Here is a 25572-nt window from a genome sequence, read left to right as displayed (position 1 = left end):
ATGTCTTTCTGTGTTTACAGACACATAAAACTGCAACACAGCTTTGATTTTTATTTTTATTGACAGAAGTAACCCAGGAAATCATTTAACTCTTGTTTTGATCAGGACATTTGTTCACCAGATAGAAAACATATAACTTTTTGAATAAATCATAAATCGAAGACGCAGTTAATCAGTGTAAATCCTGACATTCATTCAGCACAGACTCACATGTGTTGATGTGTTTCACATCTGACATGTGAAGTGATGATTGACATAAACACAAAGGAACAAACAGCAGCTCCAACTTAATAGATATTCAAGAATTAAGAAATAAATGCTGAAACAGAAAGATAAAGGTGATCACTACTAACAGCCTTTAAAATCCACAGTTCAACATGAGGGTCAGGGCTTTACTGTCAATCTTTTTGAATACATATCATTAGGACTGAAGATTGATCATATTTGATGTATATTTTCATTTTATTTTATTGACTAAATGTTTGATCAATGAATAAAAGCATTAACAAATTAATAGATAATAAAAAAACTGTCATCAGGTGCAGTCCAAGCTGTGATCTACATGATCTTTATGTCAATATTTGATGGACACCTTCAATTTTTTTTTTTTTTTTTTTTTCGGGCTGCTGTAATTTAGACTGAACCTTGAAGAAGAAATGAAAAACTGTTTAAAATTAATTTCTGCAGAATTTTCTTGAGTTAAAGCACCAAAAATCAGGTGGAAGGTTCAGTTTGTTTTCATGGATAAAACTGAATGAACATATAGAAAAGGTTTGACAGTCAGAAGTTATCATTATGAATCATGATACACATGGTAAATAAAGATCAGGTGAATTATTACATCAATATTCCGTTTGCCCCATTCTTCACAGTAAATAATGTTTTCTATCTAAAATACATTTGTAAAAACTCTGAATTTATTATTATTAACGCATATTGAGAAAGTACTTTTTTTTTTTCACTGAATTACTTTAAAAACTTGGATAATCAACACATAAAAAGTAAATGTCAAATTACTGAGTTTCACCTATAAAGAACTAACTGATATTGACAAAAATAAATCTGTAGATCTAATTATCCTCCTCAAATCCTAATAAATCACATCTCACAAACCTTCCTGAACATCACCGAGAAATCTCAGTTTGATAGATTTTGATATCAGTGGTTTTAGCATCACCAGCCTCTCCGATACTGAAATATGGGAAGAGTTTCTCAGTGAAAGTGCCTCTGTGAGTGCAGATGTGAGTCATGTCTTCAAGGTCGTAATAGGACACCTCCCCCCTGTCATAGTCCAGCTGTACTCTGATCCTCTGGAGACTCTTCTTCACTCTGACAGTCTCACCAAGACCATTAGTGTATTTTCCACTGCGATGCAGTAAACACCAGATTCCATAATCTGGTGAAGATTGTCTTTTTCCCTTCCTGTCAACTGACTCTTTAACCAAACCCACATTCCAGCCTGGATGGTCTCCCACCTCCACCTCCCAGCTGTGTTTCCCTGAGCTGAAGCCCTCAGAGCCCAGAACAGTGTGATACTCAGTGTTTCTCTCTGGATTATCAGGGAGCTGCTGCTTTGTGTCTCCATGTCTCACACTGGTCAGATCATCAGACAGATAGAGACAGGGGTTTGCAGTGTTTGGGTCCAGAATGACAGGACTGAAGTGGACCTTCTCCTTCATCTTCTCCCAGACTCTGAAGGACAGGTTGCCCAGGTGTTTGGCCACATCTATCAGCGCTCCTGAGACCAGCTGTGGATCTGGCAGTGAGCACTGGTCTCTGGCTCTGGTCTGAGTGGGTTTATAACTGCTGAGGAATGACACCTTGTGTTTCTGCAGGTCTTCTTCAACAGCAGAGATACTGTCTGACAGAGAGGAGATCTGCTCCTGAATCCTCCTCATCTCTTTGCTGATAGTCTTCCCCTTCTGCTCCTCTTCCTCCCTCAGAGCTGCCAGTCTGGACTCCTCTTCCTCTTTCAGGAACTGGTGGAGCTTGTTGAACTCTGCTCTGATCTGCTTCTCTGTGGACAACAGCTGCTTCTTGGAGTGTTGAATCACTTCATTGTATGTTTTCTCCACTTGTTTGTATTTGTTCCTCTTGTCCTTTAGAGACTTTAAGTCAGATTTCAGCTGGTCCTTCAGGTCACTGACTGCTTGTTCTACAGGAACCACCTTGTGACTCTGGTGGAGAGAAAACTCACAGACAGGACACACAACTCTCTGTTCATCCTCACAGAACCAATAAGGGACTTCTGGATGTTTATCACACACCACTTCCTCTTTCTCCTTTTCTTTCTCCGTCTCAGGTGAATCATTATTCTGCCTCTTAGCAAAGGAGTCAGCCAGGTCTTTGAGAGAAAGGTTGATGGATGGATAATCCTTTGAGGATTTTCTTTTACAAATGGGACAGTTTTTGTTTTTAGCTTGTTCCCAGAATTTTTGCAGACAGCTTGAACAGAAGCTGTGGTTGCAGGTCAGAGACACGGGATCTCTGAAAGTCTCTGAACACACATGGCAGTTCAGGAAACTTTCAAAAAGAGCAATTTTCTCAGCCATTTTGTCTGATTTCTAGATTTTCTTTAAGTTGTAGACTCACCAAATTACAGTCTCTTCAACTTTCTCTGTTCAATCCTCCGAGTGTGTGTTCTTCAGTAGAGATTTCACTCTGTAATGTAACGACGTCCGCGATCTGTTCAACAGTGTCAATCTGCTTTCAGTTTCATTTACCTGCGTCACAGGTAGAGAGCTGATTGAAATAAAACTGCCATTTGATTGTGTCTCCACCAGATGTTGCTGTTTCTGTGTTACAGATGTTAAAGGAATACTCCACCAAAAACCTACTGTATGATTTAACTATCAAACACTGAAAGTGTCTATACTTGAAAAGTTTATGTGAAATAATGCTGAAACAATTATAGTTGACTGACAGAACATTCATTCAGAACAACTTCATCAACCGATAAATAGTTTGAGCAGAGCTGTTTATGGTAATTTTAATCACTTTATAATATTCTATTATTTTAAATGTAACTTTATTAAACTTCATTCAACTTCTGTTCTGTCAGTTAGTACATTTACATGAAGATTAGTGCCTGTTATGAATAATCCTGATTTTAATCATGTTAAAGTTATGATATAACACAACTTGGTGATTAGTATCCCTTTATGATTCATGAATATTATCCAGGTTTCTGATCACCTGTGCAGGAGTGTCTTTGACTCCTGAACATCCCAGACAGTCTCTGTCATTTCTATATTGACATGCAGGTACTATCAGTAGTGATCCTGAAGTTTGAATTGTTAAAATTAGTAAAGCAATTAAGATATTCTTTTTACAGTGAAATACCTCTGCATTAAGAAAATATTGTTTCCCATTGCAGAATAGACCCACACCATTCAACAATCCTTCACCTACTTCCTTGGTGTGAATTCGCCCATACTCACCTGAGCTCACTCACTCCTAATCATGGTCTACTGATATCTCACCCATTTCCTTTGTTCTGGCCGGCAGCACCACTAACCACATGTGAGAGTCCTCTGTACCTGTGTTTCACATACACACCTATGGCTGTGTGTGACTAAAGTGAGTTTATTACTTTCTTTATATGTTATAGTTTAATGGTTATTTCTGGATTCATGTAGATTGAATGTGAGCAAAAGCTTGACCAGTATATACTGGTAAATGATATAATGGTCACCTGGCCTGTTTGTTTTGAGCATACAGATTTATAGTTGTGTGTAAGTGCACATTGCACGTAACTCATTCTCTGTAGTTCTTAATTTAGGAGATGCAACATCCAGAATCCTTATAACTTAAATTAGAATATTTAAAACTTCTTTCATTATGTAATTGTTAAATGTAAAGTTTGCTGTGACGTATTAATTTCAGCCCTAATATTCGCTGTTTGTTAGATACCTAAATGTGTGATGTTATATATTGTTTAACTGTATATTGTAATTTTTGAGTTTTCCTGTTCATCATTTTCTGTTCATACAAAAAAAAAACATAACCGCCACAAGCTTCATCATCTTCTATTGCTCTAGCCTACATGTATGCATGTTGGCAATAAATGGCTTAAATGGAAAAATCAGTCGTCCCTTAAATTCTTATCGATGTGCCCTGGTGATGCTCAAACTCTTGTGAACCGATCCATACACAGGCATACACTGCACATATAGTAGCTTATTATATCCTGGTTATGAATTATCCTGCTGTGGATCATATTATGTTTGTTTTACACAGCAGTGTGTTTTTTCTACAGAGTCTGCCTGCAGTCTCCTCTCAGTATCAGGTGTTTAGTGTTTTTTTTATGTAAGGGACACATTGGATGTCAGTGTGACAGACTTTTAAGAGTAGATCAGGTGTCTGAAATTGATTACAAAACATTTTTTCCTCCTCTTTGGAGCCTAAAAACAGTCCTGCCCACTCCCCTCCAAAAAAAGAGGAAATAGCAGCATGTACAGTACAAATGTGTTGTTCTTCTGTTCTTCTTAGTGCGTTTACTAGCTTTGAAGACCAGTATAATAAGACTCACATATTTAAAATGAAGGAGTACACAGTATTACACAACTGCCACTAACTAGCAGCATAGCTGGCGTTTCCTTTGCATGACAGTCAGCAGGACACTTGTTTTTTTGTTGTTTTTTTCCTTTTTATTTGGTTTCTCATTTTCTACTGAATGCTGGTATACTCCACCTTTCTCTTTCTATTTTCTCAGCTTTTTAAGTGCATATAACTATTTTTGTCTCAAGATGATATAATGAAGATGACTATGATGATCAGGATGATTATATTGATGACTGTGGCACTAAGGATGACTATGAGGATGATGATGATGATGATTATTTTGCATGCTTTTCTACGGGGTTCTGTGTTGTCAGTGCCTTTTGAACATAGCTGAGAGAATACGAGGAGCACTTGTTGACCATCAGCACTGAGAGCGAGCGGTTCTTCACTCAGCCTGCATGTCACTTTGAGGAACAGCACTCGAGTCCGACTGACAGATTAGAGGCAGTTCAGAGAGTGAATGAGCTCCAGCAGGGGGCGCAGTCACACAAAGTAAAGCACAAACAGGACACAGATGGACGGCAGGTTGATGCTTCTAATGTAGCTGCACAATAAGTCGACTTTAGTGTCAAATCTAACAGACAATCCAGTCAGAGACAACAGCAGTTTATCACTGTAGAATAAGAACAAGCTTCCATTATAATTATTGATCAGGGCTGCACAATTATGACTAAATTGATCGTTCTGATTACAGATTGAGATCATGATCATGATGTTGCTGCACAATTATTTTCCTCAGTGATTTGGGAACAAAATGATTCTCCTTCATTCATCTTATATCAGCATCTTAACTGTTTGCAGCCACATTGTTAATGAAATGAAATGCACCAACACCACTAATAAATCATTATTCTATATGAATGATCAGAGCTGAGTCATGATTGAAAATGATTAATTGTGCAGCCCTACATATAAACTAATGTCTGTCCTCCTCTAGTCTCTTGAGGTCAGTGAGCTCTGCTGCCTTCCTGTCAGCTGTTTAGTCAGATGAAGCTTTACTGAGATAAACTGGAGCCTCTGTGTTCACTCTGAACCTCTGCTATCTTCTTTCTCCAGCCAGTGACTAAGTTGCACTGACAACACTGAGTTGGCTTCTCCTCATAGGGTGTCTTTCACTCTTTTTTCCCTCATCCCTCTGTTTCCAACCTTCTTCAATCATTTCTCTGCAGTTGGCTCTTTCTAGTTTCCCTTTGTCTCTTTTTGTCAGTTTGGGTTTCTTCTGTATAATAATATTAATCCTCTAGTTCTCTGATTCTTCAGATTATTGCTCTGTTCTCTTACGTGCTACACGTGTTTCTCTAACTTCAAGAAAATGTGTTAAGGTGTTATCAATAAAATGACAATTTAAATAGAAACGTGAATGTCTTTCTGTGTTTACAGACACATAAAACTGCAACACAGCTTTGGTTTTGATTGTTATTGACAGAAGTAACCCAGGAAATCATTTAACTCTTGTTTTGATCAGGACATTTGTTCACCTGATAGAAAACATACAACTTTTTGAATAATCATAGATCGAAGACACAGTTAATCAGTGTAAATCCTGACATTCATTCAGCACAGACTCACATGTACTGATGTGTTTCACATCTAAAATGTGAAGTGATGATTAACATAAACACACAGGAACAAACAGCAGCTCCAACTTTATAAATGTTCAAGAATTAAGAAATAAATGCTGAAACAGAAAGATAAAGGTGATCACTACTAACAACCTTTAAAATCCAGAGTTCAACATGAGGGTCAAGGCTTTACTGTCAATCTTTTTGAATACACATCATTAGGACTGAAGATTGATCATATTTGATATATATTTTCATTTTATTTTATTGACTAAATGTTTGATCAATGAATAAAAGCATTAACAAATTAATAGATTTAAAAAAAAAACTGTCATGAGGTGCAGCCCAAGCTGTGATCTACATGATCTTTGTGTCAATATTTGATGGACACCTTCAATTTTTTTTTTTCTTCAATTTCGGGCTGCTGTAATTTAGACTGAACCTTGAAGAAGAAATGAAAAACTGTTTAAAATTAATTTCTGCAGAATTTTCTTGAGTTGAAGCACCAAAAATCAGGAAGAAGGTTCCGTTTGTTTTCATGGATAAAACTGAATGAACATATAGAAAAGGTTTGACAATCAGTAGATATCTGTGATTAATGACACACACGGTAAATAAACAGGTGAATTATTACGTCAAGATTCCCTGTTCTGTCCATTCTTCACAGTAAAAAAAGTTTTTCCTTTATTTAAAAAAGAGAACATTTGTAAAACGTCTGAATGTATTATTATAAATACACTTTGAAAAAAATATTTTTTACTTTAAAAGAAAAACAAACCCTGGATGATTAAACCATTAAAAAGTAAATGTTAAATGCATTACTCTCACCTATAAATCACTAACTGATAGTGACAAAATAAATCTGTAGATCTAATTATCCTCCTCAAATCCTAATAAATCACATCTCACAAACCTTCCTGAACATCACAGAGAAATCTCAGTTTGACAGATTTTGATATCAGTGGTTTTAGCATCACCAGCCTCTCCAAGGTTAAAATAAGGGAAGAGTTTCTCAGTGAAAGTGTCTCTGTGAGTGTAGATGTGAGTCATGTCTTCAGGGTCGTAGAAGGACACCTCCCCCGTGTCATAGTCCAGCTGGACTCTGATCCTCTGGAGACTCTTCTTCACTCTGACAGTCTCACCAACAACATCAATGTATTTTCCATCACCATGCCATAAACACCAGATTCCATAATCTGGTGAGGAAAATATCTTTCCCTTCCTGTCAACTGACTCTTTAGCCAAACCCACATTCCAGACAGGATAGTCTCCCACCTCCACCTCCCAGCTGTGTTTCCCTGAGCTGAAGCCCTCAGAGCCCAGAACAGTGATATACTTAGTGTTTCTCTCTGGATTATCAGGGAGCTGCTGGTTTGTGTCTCCACGTCTCACACTGGTCAGATCATCAGACAGATAGAGACGGGGGTCTGCAGTGTTTGGGTCCAGAATGACAGGACTGAAGTGGACCTTCTCCTTCATCTTCTCCCAGACTCTGAAGGACAGGTTGCCCAGGTGTTTGGCCACATCTATCAGCACTCCTGAGACCAGCTGTGGATCTGACAGTGAGCACTGGTCTCTGGCTCTGGTCTGAGTGGGTTTATAACTGCTGAGGAATGACACCTTGTGTTTCTGCAGGTCTTCTTCAACAGCAGAGATACTGTCTGACAGAGAGGAGATCTGCTCCTGAATCCTCTTCATCTCTCTGCTGATAGTCTTCCCCTTCTGCTCTTCTTCCTCCCTCAGAGCTGCCAGCCTGGACTCCTCTTCCACTTTCAGGAACTGGTGGAGCTTGTTGAACTCTGCTCTGATCTGCTTCTCTGTGGACAACAGCTGCTTCTTAGAGTGTTGAATCATTTCATTGTATGTTTTCTCCACTTGTTTGTATTTGTCCCTCTTGTCCTGCAGAGACTTTAAGTCAGATTTCAGCTGGTCCTTCAGGTCACTGACTGCTTGTTCTACAGGAACCACCTTGTGACCGTGATGGAGAAGAAAATCACAGACAGGACACACAACTCTCTGTTCATCCTCACAGAACCAATAAGGGACTTCTGGATGTTTATGACACACCACTTCCTCTTTCTCCTTTTCTTTCTCCGTCTCAGATGAATCATTATTCTGCCTCTTAGCAAAGGAGTCAGCCAGGTCTTTGAGAGAAAGGTTGATGGATGGATAATCCTTTGAAGATTTTCTTTTACAAATGGGACAGTTTTTGTTTTTAGCTTGTTCCCAGAATTTTTGCAGACAGCTTGAACAGAAGCTGTGGTTGCAGGTGAGAGACACAGGATCACTGAAAGTCTCTGAACACACGTGGCAACTCAGGTAACCTTCAAAAAGAGCTCTTTCAGCCATTTTCTCTGATTTCTAGATTTTCTTTAAGTTGCAGACTCACCAAAATACAGTCTCTTCACCTTTCTCTGTTCAGTCCTCCGAGTGTGTGTTCTTCAGTAGAGATTTCACTCTGTAATGTAATGGCGTCTGCGATCTGTTCAACAATGTCAATCTGCTTTCAGTTTCATTTACCTGCGTCACAGGTAGAGAGCGGATTGAAATAAAACTGCCATTTGATTGTGTCTCCACCAGATGGTGCTGTTTCTGTGTTACAGATGTTAAAGGAATACTCCACCAAAAACTGACTGTATATTTTAACAATGAAAGCATCTATTCTTGAAAAGTGGATGTGAAATAGTGCTGAAACAATTATAATTGACTGACAGAACATTCATTCACAACAACTTCATCAACCGATAAATAGTTTAAGCAGAGCTGTTTATGAAAAGTTTTATAATATTCTATTATTTTAAATTGTAACTTAATTAAATTTCACTCAATTTCTGTTCTGTCAGTTAGTACATTTACATGAAGATTAGCGCCTGTTATGGATTATCCTGATTTTAATCATGTTGAGGCTATGATATAACACAACTTGGTAATTAGTATCCCTTTATGATTGATGAATATTATCCAGGTTTCTGATCATCTGTGCAGGAGTGTCTTTGACTCCTGAATATCCCAGACAGTCTCTGTCATTTCTATATTGAAAATATGTTTTTCCATTGTAGAATAGACCCAAACTATTCAACTACCGGTATACAAATGATCAGAGCTGAGTCATGATTGAAAATGATTAATTGTGCAGCCCTACATATAAACTAATGTCTGTCCTCCTCTAGTCTCTTGAGGTCAGTGAGCTCTGCTGCCCATTGTAGAATAGACCCACACCATTCAACAATACTCCGCCTACTTCCTTGGTGTGAATCCGTCCATTCTCACCTGAGCTCACTCACTCCTAATCATGGTCTACTGATATCTCACCCATTTCCTTTGTTCATGGCCGGCAGCACCACTAACCACATGTGAGAGTCCTCTGTACCTGTGTTTCACATACACACCTATGGCTGTGTGTGACTAAAGTGAGTTTATTACTTTCTTCATATTTTATAGTTTAATGGTTATTTTTGGATTCATGTAGATTGAATGTGAGTAAAAGCTTGACCAGTATATACTGGTAAATGATATAATGGTCACCTGCCTCATCATTGTCTGCCTGCAGTCTCCTCTCAGTATCAGGTGTTTAGTGTTTTTTTATGTAAGGGACACATTGGATGTCAGTGTGACAGACTTTTAAGAGTAGATCAGGTGTCTGAAATTGATTACAAAATATTTTTTCCTCCTCTTTGGTGCCTAAAAACAGTCCTGCCCACTCCCCTCCAATAAAAGAGGAAATAGCAGTATGTACAGTATAAATGTGTTTTTCTTCTGTTCTTCTTAGTGTGTTTACTAGCATTGAAAACAAGTATAATAAGACTCACATATTTAACATGAAGGAGTACACAGTATTACACAACTGCCACTAACTAGCAGCATAGCTGGCGTTTCCTTTGCATGACAGTCAGCATGACACTTGTTTTTTTGGTGTTTTTTCCTTTTTATTTGGTTTCTCATTTTCTACTGAATGCTGGTATACTCCACCTTTCTCTTTCTATTTTCTCAGCTTTTTAAGTGCATATAACTATTTTTGTCTCAAGATGATATAATGAAGATGACTATGATGATCAGGATGATTATATTGATGACTGTGGCACTAAGGATGACTATGAGGATGATGATGATGATGATTATTTCGCATGCTTTTCTACGGGGCTCTGTGTTGTCAGTGCCTTTTGAACATAGCTGAGAGAATACGAGGAGCACTTGTTGACCATCAGCACTGAGAGCGAGCGGTTCTTCACTCAGCCTGCATGTCACTTTGAGGAACAGCACTCGAGTCCGACTGACAGATTAGAGGCAGTTCAGAGAGTGAATGAGCTCCAGCAGGGGGCGCAGTCACACAAAGTAAAGCACAAACAGGACACAGATGGACGGCAGGTTGATGCTTCTAATGTAGCTGCACAATAAGTCGACTTTAGTGTCAAATCTAACAGACAATCCAGTCAGAGACAACAGCAGTTTATCACTGTAGAATAAGAACAAGCCTCCATTATAATTATTGATCAGGGCTGCACTATTATGACTAAATTGATCGTTCTGATTACAGTTTGAGATCATGATCATGATGTTGCTGCACAATTATTTTCCTCAGTGATTTGGGAACAAAATGATTCTCCTTCACTCATCTTATATCAGCATCTTAACTGTTTGCAGCCACATTCTTAATGAAATGAAATGCACCAACACCACTAATAAATCATTATTCTATATGAATGATCAGAGCTGAGTCATGATTGAAAATGATTAATTGTGCAGCCCTACATATAAACTAATGTCTGTCCTCCTCTAGTCTCTTGAGGTCAGTGAGCTCTGCTGCCTTCCTGTCAGCTGTTTAGTCAGATGAAGCTTTACTGAGATAAACTGGAGCCTCTGTGTTCACTCTGAACCTCTGCTATCTTCTTTCTCCAGCCAGTGACTAAGTTGCACTGACAACACTGAGTTGGCTTCTCCTCGTAGCGTGTCTTTCACTCTTTTTTCCCTGGTCCCTCTGTTTCCAACCTTCTTTAATCATTTCTCTGCAGTTGGCTCTTTCTAGTTTCCCTTTGTCTCTTTTTGTCAGTTTGGGTTTCTTCTGTATAATAATATTAATCCTCTACTTCTCTGATTCTTCAGATTATTGCTCTGTTCTCTTACGTGCTACACGTGTTTCTCTAACTTCAAGAAAATGTGTTAAGGTGTTATCAATAAAATGACAATTTAAATAGAAACGTGAATGTCTTTCTGTGTTTACAGACACATAAAACTGCAACACAGCTTTGATTTTGATTTTTATTGACAGAAGTAACCCAGGAAATCATTTAACTCTTGTTTTGATCAGGACATTTGTTCACCTGATAGAAAACATACAACTTTTTGAATAAATCATAAATCAAAGACACAGTTAATCAGTGTAAATCCTGACATTCATTCAGCACAGACTCACATGTGCTGATGTGTTTCACATCTGAAATGTGAAGTGATGATTAATATAAACACACAAGAACAAACAGCAGCTCCAACTTTATAAATGTTCAAGAATTAAGAAATAAATGCTGAAACAGAAAGATAAAGGTGATCACTACTAACAACCTTTAAAATCCAGAGTTCAACATGAGGGTCAGGGCTTTGCAGTCAGTCTTCTGAATACATATTAGGAATGAAGATCAATCATTTTTGCTGTGATCTACATGATCTTTTTGAAGAAAGAAATGAAAAACTGAATGTTAGACATTCATTTTAGCAAAATTCATTTTAGCAAAATTTTCTCGTGTTAAAGTATCAAAAATCAGGAAGAGATTCAGTTGTTTCTTATGGATAAAACTGAATGAACATATGGAAAAGGTTTAACAATCAGTAGATACACATGGTAAATAAAGAAGAGGTGAATTATTACATCAGCATTCGCTGTTTGGCCCATTCTGCACAATCAACATGTTTTTTTTATTTTAAAAAGAAAACATAAAAAGTCTGAATGCATTTTGAGAAAGTTTAACTGACTTACTTTAAAAACTTGGATAATTACAATATCAAAAGTAAATGTTGAATTCTTGACTTTTACCTATAGAGAACTAACTACTATTGACAAAAATAAATTTGTAGATCTAATTATTCCATCAAATCCTAATAAATCACATCTCACAAACCTTCCTGAACAGAGAAATCTCAGTTTAACAGATTTTGATGTCAGTGGTTTTAGCATCACCAGCCTCTCCCACACTGACATAAGGGAAGAGTTTCTCAGTGAAAGTGTCTCTGAGAGTGCAGATGTGAGTCATGTCTTCATGGTTGTAGAAGGACACCTCCCCCCTGTCATAGTCCAACTGGACTCTGATCCTCTGGAGACTCTTCTTCACACTGACAGTCTCACCATCTCCATTAGTGTATTCTCCACTGTCATGCAGTAAACACCAGATTCCATATTCTGGTGAAGCAAATCGCTCTCCCTTCCTGTCAACTGACTCTTTAGCCAAACCCACATTCCATCCAGGATAGTCTCCCACCTCCACCTCCCAGCTGTGTTTCCCTGAGCTGAAGCCCTCAGAGCCCAGAACAGTGGGATAATTAGTGTTTCTCTCTGGATTATCAGGGAGCTGCTGCTTTGTGTCTTCATTTCTCACACTGGTCAGATCATCAGACAGATAGAGACAAGGGTTTGCAGTGTTTGGGTCCAGAATGACAGGACTGAAGTGGACCTTCTCCTTCATCTTCTCCCAGACTCTGAAGGACAGGTTGCCCAGGTGTTTGGCCACATCTATCAGTGCTCCTGAGACCAGCTGTGGATCTGACAGTGAGCACTGGTCTCTGGCTCTGGTCTGAGTGGGTTTATAACTGCTGAGGAATGACACGTTGTGTTTCTGCAGATCTTCTTCAACAGCAGAGATGCTGTCTGACAGAGAGGAGATCTGCTCCTGAATACTCTTCATCTCTCTGCTGATAGTCTTCCCCTTCTGCTCCTCTTCCTCCCTCAGAGCTGCCAGTCTGGACTCCTCTTCCTCTTTCAGGAACTGGTGGAACTTGTTGAACTCTGCTCTGATCTGCTTCTCTGTGGACAACAGCTGCTTCTTGGAGTGTTCAACCATTTCATTGTATGTTTTCTCCACTTCTTCGTATTTGTTCCTCTTGTCCTGCAGAGACTCTAAGTCAGATTTCAGCTGGTCCTTCAGGTCACTGACTGCTTGTTCTACAGGAACCACCTTGTGACTCTGGTGGAGAGAAAACTCACAGACAGGACACACAGCTCTCTGTTCATCCTCACAGAACCAATAAGGGACTTCTGGATGTTTATCACACACCACTTCCTCTTTCTCCTTTTCTTTCTCCGTCTCAGATGAATTATTCTGCCTCTTAGCAAAGGAGTCAGCCAGGTCTTTGAGAGAAAGGTTGATGGATGGATAATCCTTTGAAGATTTTCTTTTACAAATGGGACAGTTTTTGTTTTTAGCTTGTTCCCAGAATTTTTGCAGACAGCTTGAACAGAAGCTGTGGTTGCAGGTCAGAGACACAGGATCTCTGAAAGTCTCTGAACACACATGGCAACTCAGGAAACTTTCAACAAGAGCAATTTTCTCAGCCATTTCCTCTGATTTCTAGATTTTCTTTAAGTTGCAGACTCACCAAGTTACAGTCCCTTCAACTTTCTCTGTTCAGTCCTCCGAGTGTGTGTTCTTCAGTAGAGATTTCACTCTGTAATGTAACGACGTCCGCGCTCTGTTCAACAATGTAAATCTTTCAGTTTCATTTACTTGTTATGGGTGGAGAGCTGATGGAAATGAAACTGCCATTTGATTGTGTCTCCACCAGATGTTGCTGTTTCTGTGTTATGGATGTTAAACGAATACTCCACCAAAAACTGACTGTATATTTTAACAATGAAAGCATCTATTCTTGAAAAGTGGATGTGAAATAGTGCTGAAACAATTATAATTGACTGACAGAACATTCATTCACAACAACTTCATCAACTGAGAATAGTTTAAGCAGAGCCATTTATGAAAAGTTTAATCATTTTATAATATTCTATTATTTTAAATTGTAACTTAATTAAATTTCACTCAACTTCTGTTCTGTCAGTTAGTATATTTACATGGAGACTAGAGCCTGTTATGAATAATCCTAATTTTAATCATGTTAAAGTTATGATATAACACAACTTGGTAATTAGTATCCCTTTATGATTGATGAATATTATCCAGGTTTCTGATCGTCTGTGCAGGAGTGTCTTTGACTCCTGAACATCCCAGACAGTCTCTGTCATTTCTGTATTGAAAATATTGTTTCTCATTGTAGAATAGACCCACACCATTCAACAATCCTTCACTTACTTCCATGGTGTGGATCCAACCATACTCACCTGAGCTCACTCACTCCTAATCATGGTCTACTGATATCTCGCCCATTTCCTTTGTTCTGGCCGGCAGCACCACTAACCACATGTGAGAGTCCTCTGTACCTGTGTTTCACATACACACCTATGGCTGTGTGTGACTAAAGTGAGTTTATTACTTTCTTCATATGTTATAATTTAATGGTTGTTTTTGGATTCATGTAGATTGAATGTGAGTCAGCACTTGACCAGTATATACTGGTAAATGATATAATGGTCACCTGGTCTGTTTGTTTTGAGCATACAGATTTATAGTTGTGTGTAAGTGCACATTGCACATAACTCATTCTCTGTAGTTCTTAATTTAGGAGATGCAACATCTAGAATCCTTATAACTTAAATTAGAATATTTAAAACTTCTTTCATTGTGTAATTGTTAAATGTAAAGTTTGCTGTGACGTATTAATTTCAGCCCTAATATTCGCTGTTTGTTAGATACCTAAATGTGTGATGTTATATATTGTTTAACTATATATTGTAATTTTTGAGTTTTCCTGTTCATCATTTTCTGTTCACACAAAAAAAAAACATAACTGTCACAAGCTTCATCATCTTCTATTGCTCTAGCCTACATGTATGCATGTTGGCAATAAATGGCTTAAATGGAAAAATCAGTCGTCCCTTAAATTCTTATCGATGTACCCTGGTGATGCTCAAACTCCTGTGAACCGATCCATACACAGGCATACACTGCACATATAGTAGCTTATTATATCCTGGTTATGAATTATCCTGCTGTGGATTATATTATGTTTGTTTTACACAGCAGTGTGTTTTTCCTACAGAGTCTGCCTGCAGTCTCCTCTCGGTATCAGGTGTTTAGTGTGTTTTTTATGTAAGGGACACATTGGATGTCATTGTGACAGACTTTTAAGAGTAGATCAGGTGTCTGAAATTGATTACAAAATATTTTTTCCTCCTCTTTGGTGCGTAAAAACAGTCCTGCCCACTCCCCTCCAAAAAAAGAAGAAATAGCAGCATGTACAGTATAAATATGTTGTTCTTTGGTTCTTCTTAGTGTGTTTACTAGCCTTGAAAACCAGTATAATAAGACTCACATATTTAACATGAAGGAGTACACAGTATTACACAACTGCCACTAACTAGCAGCATAGCTGGCATTTCCTTTGCATGACAGTCAGCATGACACTTGTTTTTTTGTTGTTTTTTCCTTTTTATTTGCTTTCTCATTTTCTACTGAATGCTGGTATACTCCACCTTTCTCTTTCTATTTTCTCAGCTTTTTAAGTGCATATAACTATTGTTGTCTCAAGATGACATAATGAAGATGACTATGATGATCAGGATGATTATATTGATGACTGTGGCACTAAGGATGACTATGAGGATGATGATGATGATTATTTCGCATGCTTTTCTACGGGGCTCTGTGTTGTCAGTGCCTTTTGAACATAGCTGAGAGAATACGAGGAGCACTTGTTGACCATCAGCACTGAGAGTGAGCGGTTCTTCACTCAGCCTGCATGTCACTTTGAGGAACAGCACTCGAGTCCGACTGACAGATTAGAGGCAGTTCAGAGAGTGAATGAGCTCCAGCAGGGGGCGCAGTCACACAAAGTAAAGCACAAACAGGACACAGATGGACGGCAGGTTGATGCTTCTAATGTAGCTGCACAATAAGTCGACTTTAGTGTCAAATCTAACAGACAATCCAATCAGAGACAACAGCAGTTTATCACTGTAGAATAAGAACAAGCTTCCATTATAAGTATTTATCAGGGTTGCACAATTATGACTAAATTGATCGTTCTGATTACAGTTTGAGATCATGATCATGATGCTGCTGCACAATTATTTTCCTCAGTGATTTGGGAACAAAATGATTCTCCTTCATTCATCTTATATCAGCATCTTAACTGTTTGCAGCCACATTGTTAATGAAATGAAATGCACCAACACCACTAATAAATCATTATTCTATATGAATGATCAGAGCTGAGTCATGATTGAAAATGATTAATTGTGCAGCCCTACATATAAACTAATGTCTGTCCTCCTCTAGTCTCTTGAGGTCAGTGAGCTCTGCTGCCTTCCTGTCAGCTGTTTAGTCAGATGAAGCTTTACTGAGATAAACTGGAGCCTCTGTGTTCACTCTGAACCTCTGCTATCTTCTTTCTCCAGCCACTGACTAAGTTGCACTGACAACACTGAGTTGGCTTCTCCTCGTAGGGTGTCTTTCACTCTTTTTTTCCCTCGTCTCTGTTTCCAACCTTCTTCAATCATTTCTCTGCAGTTGGCTCTTTCTAGTTTCCCTTTGTCCCTTTTTGTCAGTTTGGGTTTCTTCTGTATAATAATATTAATCCTCTAGTTCTCTGATTCTTCAGATTATTGCTATGTTCTCTTACGTGCTACACGTGTTTCTCTAACTTCAAGAAAATGTGTTAAGGTGTTATCAATAAAATGACAATTTAAATAGAAACGTGAATGACTTTCTGTGTTTACAGACACATAAAACTGCAGCACAGCTTTGATTTAGATTTTTATTGACAGAAATAACCCAGGAAATCATTTAACTCTTGTTTTGATCAGGACATTTGTTCACCAGATAGAAAACATACAACTTTTTGAATAAATCATAAAATGAAGACACAGTTAATCAGCGTAAATCATGACGTTCATTCAGCACAGACTCACATGTACTGATGTGTTTCACAAGTGATGATTAACATAAACACACAGGAACAAACAGCAGCTCCAACTTTATAAATGTTCAAGAATTAAGAAATAAATGCTGAAACAGAAAGATGAAGGTGATCACTACTAACAACCTTTAAAATCCACAGTTCAACATGAGGGTCAGGGCTTTACAATCAATCTTTTTGAATACACATCATTAGGACTGATGATTGATCATATTTGATGTATATTTTCATTTTATTTTATTGACTAAATGTTTGATCAATGAATAAAAGCATTAACAAATTAATAGATAATTTAAAAAAAACTGTCATCAGGTGCAGCTCAAGCTGTGATCTTCATGATCTTTATGTCAATATTTGATGGACACTTTCAAATTAACCTTGAAGAAGAAATGAAAAACTGTTTAAAACTAATTTCTACAGAATTTTCTTGAGTTAAAGCACCAAAAATCAGGAAGAAGATTCAGTTTGTTTTCATGGATAAAACTGAATAATCACATAGAAAAGTTTTGACAATCAGCAGATATCTGTGATTAATGACACACATGGTAAATAAACAGGTGAATTATTACGTTAAGATTCCCTGTTCTGTCCATTCTTCACAGTAAAAAAAGTTTTTCCTTTATTTTAAAAAGAAAACATTTGTAAAACGTCTGAATGTATTATTATAAATACACTTTGAAAAAAATATTTTTTACTTTAAAAGAAAAACAAACCCTGCATGATTAAACCATTAAAAAGTAAATGTTAAATGCATTACTCTCACCTATAAATCACTAACTGATAGTGAAAATATAAATCTGTAGATCTAATTATTCCATCAAATCCTAATAAATCACATCTCACAAACCTTCCTGAACATCACAGAGAAATCTCAGTTTGACAGATTTTGATATCAGTGGTTTTAGCATCACCAGCCTCTCCAAGGTTAAAATAAGGGAAGAGTTTCTCAGTGAAAGTGTCTCTGTGAGTGTAGATGTGAGTCTTGTCTTCAGGGTCGTAGAAGGACACCTCCCCCGTGTCATAGTCCAGCTGGACTCTGATCCTCTGGAGACTCTTCTTCACTCTGACAGTCTCACCAACAACATCAATGTATTTTCCATCACCATGCCATAAACACCAGATTCCATATTCTGGTGAGGAAAATATCTCTCCCTTCCTGTCAACTGACTCTTTAGCCAAACCCACATTCCAGACAGGATAGTCTCCCACCTTCACCTCCCAGCTGTGTTTCCCTGAGCTGAAGCCCTCAGAGCCCAGAACAGTGATATACTTAGTGTTTCTCTCTGGATTATCAGGGAGCTGCTGGTTTGTGTCTCCACGTCTCACACTGGTCAGATCATCAGACAGATAGAGACGGGGGTCTGCAGTGTTTGGGTCCAGAATGACAGGACTGAAGTGGACCTTCTCCTTCATCTTCTCCCAGACTCTGAAGGACAGGTTGCCCAGGTGTTTGGCCACATCTATCAGCGCTCCTGAGACCAGCTGTGGATCTGACAGTGGGCACTGGTCTCTGGCTCTGGTCTGAGTGGGTTTATAACTGCTGAGGAATGACACGTTGTGTTTCTGCAGGTCTTCTTCAACAGCAGAGATACTGTCTGACAGAGAGGAGATCTGCTCCTGAATCCTCTTCATCTCTCTGCTGATAGTCTTCCCCTTCTGCTCCTCTTCCTCCCTCAGAGCTGCCAGTCTGGACTCCTCTTCCTCTTTCAGAAACTGGTGGAGCTTGTTGAACTCTGCTCTGATCTGCTTCTCTGTGGACAACAGCTGCTTCTTGGAGTGTTCAACCATTTCATTGTATGTTTTCTCCACTTGTTTGTATTTGTCCATCTTGTCCTGCAGAGACTTTAAGTCAGATTTCAGCTGGTCCTTCAGGTCACTGACTGCTTGTTCTACAGGAACCACCTTGTGACCGTGATGGAGAAGAAAATCACAGACAGGACACACAACTCTCTGTTCATCCTCACAGAACCAATAAGGGACTTCTGGATGTTTATGACACACCACCTCCTCTTTCTCCTTTTCTTTCTCCGTCTCAGGTGAATTATTCTGCCTCTTAGCAAAGGAGTCAGCCAGGTCTTTGAGAGAGAGGTTGATGGATGGATAATCCTTTGAAGATTTTCTTTTACAAATGGGACAGTTTTTGTTTTTAGCTTGTTCCCAGAATTTTTGCAGACAGCTTGAACAGAAGCTGTGGTTGCAGGTCAGAGACACAGGATCACTGAAAGTCTCTGAACACACGTGGCAACTCAGGTAACCTTCAAAAAGAGCTCTTTCAGCCATTTTCTCTGATTTCTAGATTTTCTTTAAGTTGCAGACTCACCAAAATACAGTCTCTTCAACTTTCTCTGTTCAGTCCTCCGAGTGTGTGTTCTTCAGTAGAGATTTCACTCTGTAACGTAATGGCGTCTGCGATCTGTTCAACAGTGTCAATGTGCTTTCAGTTTCATTTACCTGCGTCACAGGTAGAGAGCGGATTGAAATAAAACTGCCATTTGATTGTGTCTCCACCAGATGTTGCTGTTTCTGTGTTACAGATGTTAAAGGAATACTCCACCAAAAACCTACTGTATGTTTTAACTATCAAACAATGAAAGCGTCTATACTTGAAAAGTTTATGTGAAATAGTGCTGAAACAATTGTAATTTACTACCAGAACATTCATTCAGAACAACTTCATCAACCGATAAATAGTTTAAGCATAGCTGTTTATGGCAATTTTAATCATTTTATGATATTCTAATATTTTAAATTTAACTTCATTAAACTTTACTCAACTTCTGTTCTGTCAGTTAGTACATTTACATGAAGATTAGCGCCTGTTATGAATAATCCTGATTTTAATCATGTTAAAGTTATGATATAACACAACTTGGTAATTAGTATCCCTTTATGATTGATGAATATTATCCAGGTTTCTGATCACCTGTGCAGGAGTGTTTTGACTCCTGAACATCCCAGACAGTCTCTGTCATTTCTATATTGATGTGCAGGTACTATCAGTAGTGATCCTGAAGTTTGAATTGTTGAAATTAGTAAAACAATTAAGATATTTTTTACAGTGAAATACCTCTGCATTAAGAAAATATTGTTTCCCATTGTAGAATAGATCCACACCATTCAACAATCCTCCGCCTACTTTCTTGGTGTGAATCCAACCATTCTCACCTGAGCTCACTCACTCCTAATCATGGTCTACTGATATCTCACCCATTTCCTTTGTTCTGGCCGGCAGCACCACTAACCACATGTGAGAGTCCTCTGTACCTGTGTTTCACATACACACCTATGGCTGTGTGTGACTAAAGTGAGTTCATTACTTTCTTCATATGTTATAGTTTAATGGTTATTTTTGGATTCATGTAGATTGAATGTGAGCAAAAGCTTGACCAGTATATACTGGTAAATGATATAATGGTCACCTGGCCTGTTTGCCTTGAGCCTACAGATTTATAGTTGTGTATAAGTGCACATTGCACGTAACTCATTCTCTGTAGTTCTTAATTTAGGAGATGCAACATCTAGAATCCTTATAACTTAAATTAGAATATTTAAAACTTCTTTCATTGTGTAATTGTTAAATGTAAAGTTTGCTGTGACGTATTAATTTCAGCCCTAATATTCACTGTTTGTTAGATACCTAAATGTGTGATGTTATATATAGTTTAACTGTATATTGTAATTCTTGAGTTTTCCTGTTCATCATTTTCTGTTCACACAAAAAAAAGACATAACCATCACAAGCTTCATCATCTTCTATTGCTCTAGCCTACATGTATGCATGTTGGCAATAAATGGCTTAAATGGAAACATCAGTCGTCCCTTAAATTCTTATCGATGTACCCTGGTGATGCTAAAAATCCTGTGAACCGATCCATACACAGGCATACACTGCACATATAGTAGCTTATTATATCCTGGTTATGAATTATCCTGCTGTGGATCATATTATGTTTGTTTTACACAGCAGTGTGTTTTTTCTACAGAGTCTGCCTGCAGTCTCCTCTCAGTATCAGGTGTTTAGTGTTTTTTTCTTAATGTAAGGGGCGCATTGGATGTCAGTGTGACAGACTTTTAAGAGTAGATCAGGTGTCTGAAATTGATTACAAAATATTTTTTCCTCCTCTTTGGTGCGTAAAAACAGTCCTGCCCACTCCCCTCCAAAAAAAGAAGAAATAGCAGCATGTACAGTATAAATGTGTTGTTCTTCAGTTCTTCTTAGTGTGTTTATTAGCTTTGAAAACCAGTATAATAAGACTCACATATTTAAAATGAAGGAGTACACAGTATTACACAACTGCCACTAACTAGCAGCATAGCTGGCATTTCCTTTGCATGACAGTCAGCAGGACACTTGTTTTTTGGTGTTTTTTCCTTTTTATTTGGTTTCTCATTTTCTACTGAATGCTGGTATACTCCACCTTTCTCTTTCTATTTTCTCAGCTTTTTAAGTGCATATAACTATTTTTGTCTCAAGATGATATAATGAAGATGACTATGATGATCAGGATGATTATATTGATGACTGTGGCACTAAGGATGACTATGAGGATGATGATGATGATTATTTTGCATGCTTTTCTACAGGGCTCTGTGTTGTCAGTGCCTTTTGAACATAGCTGAGAGAATACGAGGAGCACTTGTTGACCATCAGCACTGAGAGTGAGCGGTTCTTCACTCAGCCTGCATGTCGCTTTGAGGAACAGCACTCGAGTCCGACTGACAGATTAGAGGCAGTTCAGAGAGTGAATGAGCTCCAGCAGGGGGCGCAGTCACACAAAGTAAAGCACAAACAGGACACAGATGGACGGCAGGTTGATGCTTCTAATGTAGCTGCACAATAAGTCGACTTTAGTGTCAAATCTAACAGACGATCCAGTCAGAGACAACAGCAGTTTATCACTGTAGAATAAGAACAAGCCTCCATTATAATTATTGATCAGGGCTGCACAATTATGACTAAATTGATCGTTCTGATTACAGATTGAGATCATGATCATGATGCTGCTGCACAATTATTTTCCTCAGTGATTTGGGAACAAAATGATTCTCCTTCATTCATCTTATATCAGCATCTTAACTGTTTGCAGCCACATTGTTAATGAAATTGAAATGCACCAACACCACTAATAAATCATTATTCTATATGAATGATCAGAGCTGAGTCATGATTGAAAATGATTAATTGTGCAGCCCTACATATAAACTAATGTCTGTCCTCCTCTAGTCTCTTGAGGTCAGTGAGCTCTGCTGCCTTCCTGTCAGCTGTTTAGTCAGATGAAGCTTTACTGAGATAAACTGGAGCCTCTGTGTTCACTCTGAACCTCTGCTATCTTCTTTCTCCAGCCACTGACTAAGTTGCACTGACAACACTGAGTTGGCTTCTCCTCGTAGGGTGTCTTTCACTCTTTTTTTCCCTGGTCCCTCTGTTTCCAACCTTCTTCAATCATTTCTCTGCAGTTGGCTCTTTCTAGTTTCCCTTTGTCTCTTTTTGTCAGTTTGGGTTTCTTCTGTATAATAATATTGATCCTCTAGTTCTCTGATTCTTCAGATTATTGCTCTGTTCTCTTACGTGCTACACGTGTTTCTCTAACTTCAAGAAAATGTGTTAAGGTGTTATCAATAAAATGATAATTTAAATAGAAACGTGAATGTCTTTCTGTGTTTACAGACACATAAAACTGCAGCACAGCTTTGATTTTGATTTTTATTGACAGAAGTAACCCAGGAAATCATTTAACTCTTGTTTAATCAGGACATTTGTTCACCAGATAGAAAACATATAACTTTTTGAATTAATCATAAATCGAAGACACAGTTAATCAGTGTAAATCCTGACATTCATTCAGCACAGACTCACATGTACTGATGTGTTTCACAAGTGATGATTAACATAAACACAAAGGAACAAACAGCAGCTCCAACTTTATAAATGTTCAAGAATTAAGAAATAAATGCTGAAACAGAAAGATGAAGGTGATCACTACTAACAACCTTTAAAATCCAGAGTTCAACATGAGGGTCAGGGCTTTACAATCAATCTTTGTGAATACATATCATTAGGACTGAAGATTGATCATATTTGATATTTTCATTTTATTTTATTGACTAAATGTTTGATCAATGAATAAAAGCATCAACAAATTAATAGATAATAAAAAAACTGTCATCAGGTGCAGTCCAAGCTGTGATCTACATGATCTTTGTCAATATTTGATGGACATTTTCAATTTTTTTTTAAATTTCGGGCTGCTATAATTTAGATGAACCTTAGAGAGAGAAACAAAAAACTGTGAACATTAATTTCTGCAGAATTTTCTCAATTTAAAGTATCACAAATCAGGAAGAAGGTTCAGTTTGCTCTCATGGATAAAACTGAATGAATATATAGAAAATGTTTGACAGTCAGAAGTTATTATTATGATTAATGATACACATGGTAAATAAAGATCAGGTGAATTATTATATCAATATTCCCTGTTTGGTCCATTCTGCACAGTAAATAATGTTTTCTATCTAAAAAACATTTGTAAAAACTCTGAATGTATTATTATTAACGCATGTTGAGAAAGTGCATTTTTTTCTTCACTGAATTACTTTAAAAACTTTGATAATCAACACATAAAAAGTAAATGTCAAATTCTTGAGTTTCACCTATAAATCACTAACTGATATTGACAAAAATAAATCTGTAGATCTAATTATCCTCCTCAAATCCTAATAAATCACATCTCACAAACCTTCCTGAACATCACAGAGAAATCTCAGTTTGATAGATTTTGATATCAGTGGTTTTAGCATCACCAGCCTCTCCGATACTGAAATAAGGGAAGAGTTTCTCAGTGAAAGTGTCTCTGTGAGTGCAGATGTGAGTCATATCTTCAGGGTCGTAATAGGACACCTCCCCCCTGTCATAGTCCAGCTGTACTCTGATCCTCTGGAGACTCTTCTTCACGCTGACAGTCTTACCAAGACCATTAGTGTATTTTCCACTGTCATGCAGTAAACACCAGATTCCATAATCTGGTGAGGCAAATATCTCTCCCTTCCTGTCAACTGACTCTTTAGCCAAACCCACAGTCCAGTCAGGATGGTCTCCCACCTCCACCTCCCAGCTGTGTTTCCCTGAGCTGAAGCCCTCAGAGCCCAGAACAGTGGAATAATTAGTGTGTCTCTCTGGATTATCAGGAAGCTGCTGGTTTGTGTCTCCACGTCTCACACTGGTCAGATCATCAGACAGATAGAGACAGGGGTTTGCAGTGTTTGGGTCCAGAATGACAGGACTGAAGTGGACCTTCTCCTTCATCTTCTCCCAGACTCTGAAGGACAGGTTGCCCAGGTGTTTGGCCACATCTATCAGTGCTCCTGAGACCAGCTGTGGATCTGACAGTGAGCACTGGTCTCTGGCTCTGGTCTGAGTGGGTTTATAACTGCTGAGGAATGACACGTTGTGTTTCTGCAGGTCTTCTTCAACAGCAGAGATACTGTCTGACAGAGAGGAGATCTGCTCCTGAATCCTCTTCATCTCTCTGCTGATAGTCTTCCCCTTCTGCTCCTCTTCCTCCCTCAGAGCTGCCAGTCTGGACTCCTCTTCCTCTTTCAGGAACTGGTGGAGCTTGTTGAACTCTGCTCTGATCTGCTTCTCTGTGGACAACAGCTGCTTCTTGGAGTGTTCAACCATTTCATTGTATGTTTTCTCCACTTCTTCGTATTTGTCCCTCTTGTCCTGCAGAGACTCTAAGTCAGATTTCAGCTGGTCCTTCAGGTCACTGACTGCTTGTTCTACAGGAACCACCTTGTGACTGTGGTGGAGAGAAAACTCACAGACAGGACACACAGCTCTCTGTTCATCCTCACAGAACCAATAAGGGACTTCTGGATGTTTATCACACACCACTTCCTCTTTCTCCTTTTCTTTCTCCGTCTCAGATGAATCATTATTCTGCGTCTTTGCAAAGGAGTCAGCCAGGTCTTTGAGAGAAAGGTTGATGGATGGATAATCCTTTGAAGATTTTCTTTTACAAATGGGACAGTTTTTGTTTTTAGCTTGTTCCCAGAATTTTTGCAGACAGCTTGAACAGAAGCTGTGGTTGCAGGTCAGAGACACGGGATCTCTGAAAGTCTCTGAACACACATGGCAGTTCAGGAAACTTTCCAAAAGAGCAGCTTTCTCAGCCATTTTCCCAGATTTTTTGATTTTCTTAAAGTTGCAGACTCACCAAGTTACAGTCCCTTCAACTTTCTCTGTTCAATCCTCCGAGTGTGTGTTCTTCAGTAGAGATTTCTCTCTGCAACGTAACGACGTCTGCGCTCTGTTCAACAATGTAAATCTTTCAGTTTCATTTACTTGTTATGGGTGGAGAGCTGATGGAAATGAAACTGCCATTTGATTGTGTCTCCATCAGATGGTGCTGTTTCTGTGTTATTGATGTTAAAG

At 38.3% G+C, this 25572-nt stretch overlaps 5 protein-coding genes across 5 annotated transcripts; all 5 read right to left on the bottom strand.

The window, feature by feature from the left end:
• Positions 1–626: 626 nt before the first annotated feature.
• Positions 627–25539, bottom strand: LOC122966531 (nuclear factor 7, brain-like). The gene is made up of 2 exons (XM_044330787.1): positions 23405–25539; positions 627–644 (listed from the first exon to the last, which is right to left on the bottom strand). Exon 1 carries the CDS (start codon positions 25312–25314, stop codon positions 23887–23889), a length of 1428 nt encoding a protein of 475 aa, XP_044186722.1. The 5' UTR covers positions 25315–25539; the 3' UTR covers positions 627–644; positions 23405–23886.
• Positions 919–2685, bottom strand: LOC122966541 (zinc-binding protein A33-like). Its single transcript, XM_044330788.1, has one exon. The coding sequence runs from the start codon at positions 2550–2552 to the stop codon at positions 1125–1127; it is 1428 nt and encodes a 475-aa protein (XP_044186723.1). The 5' UTR covers positions 2553–2685; the 3' UTR covers positions 919–1124.
• LOC122966564 (zinc-binding protein A33-like) lies at positions 6864–8513 on the bottom strand. Its single transcript, XM_044330794.1, has one exon. The coding sequence runs from the start codon at positions 8472–8474 to the stop codon at positions 7050–7052; it is 1425 nt and encodes a 474-aa protein (XP_044186729.1). The 5' UTR covers positions 8475–8513; the 3' UTR covers positions 6864–7049.
• Positions 10030–14065, bottom strand: LOC122966639 (zinc-binding protein A33-like). Its single transcript, XM_044330899.1, has one exon. It carries the CDS (start codon positions 13664–13666, stop codon positions 12260–12262), a length of 1407 nt encoding a protein of 468 aa, XP_044186834.1. The 5' UTR covers positions 13667–14065; the 3' UTR covers positions 10030–12259.
• LOC122966618 (nuclear factor 7, brain-like) lies at positions 17936–19503 on the bottom strand. Its single transcript, XM_044330861.1, has one exon. It carries the CDS (start codon positions 19416–19418, stop codon positions 17997–17999), a length of 1422 nt encoding a protein of 473 aa, XP_044186796.1. The 5' UTR covers positions 19419–19503; the 3' UTR covers positions 17936–17996.
• Positions 25540–25572: the final 33 nt, after the last annotated feature.

Source organism: Thunnus albacares, chromosome 2 (assembly GCF_914725855.1).
Source record: "Thunnus albacares chromosome 2, fThuAlb1.1, whole genome shotgun sequence".
Lineage (NCBI taxonomy): Eukaryota > Metazoa > Chordata > Actinopteri > Scombriformes > Scombridae > Thunnus > Thunnus albacares.
Note: the sequence above shows the minus strand (reverse complement) of the source record. Positions and strands in the feature narration are given on the sequence as shown.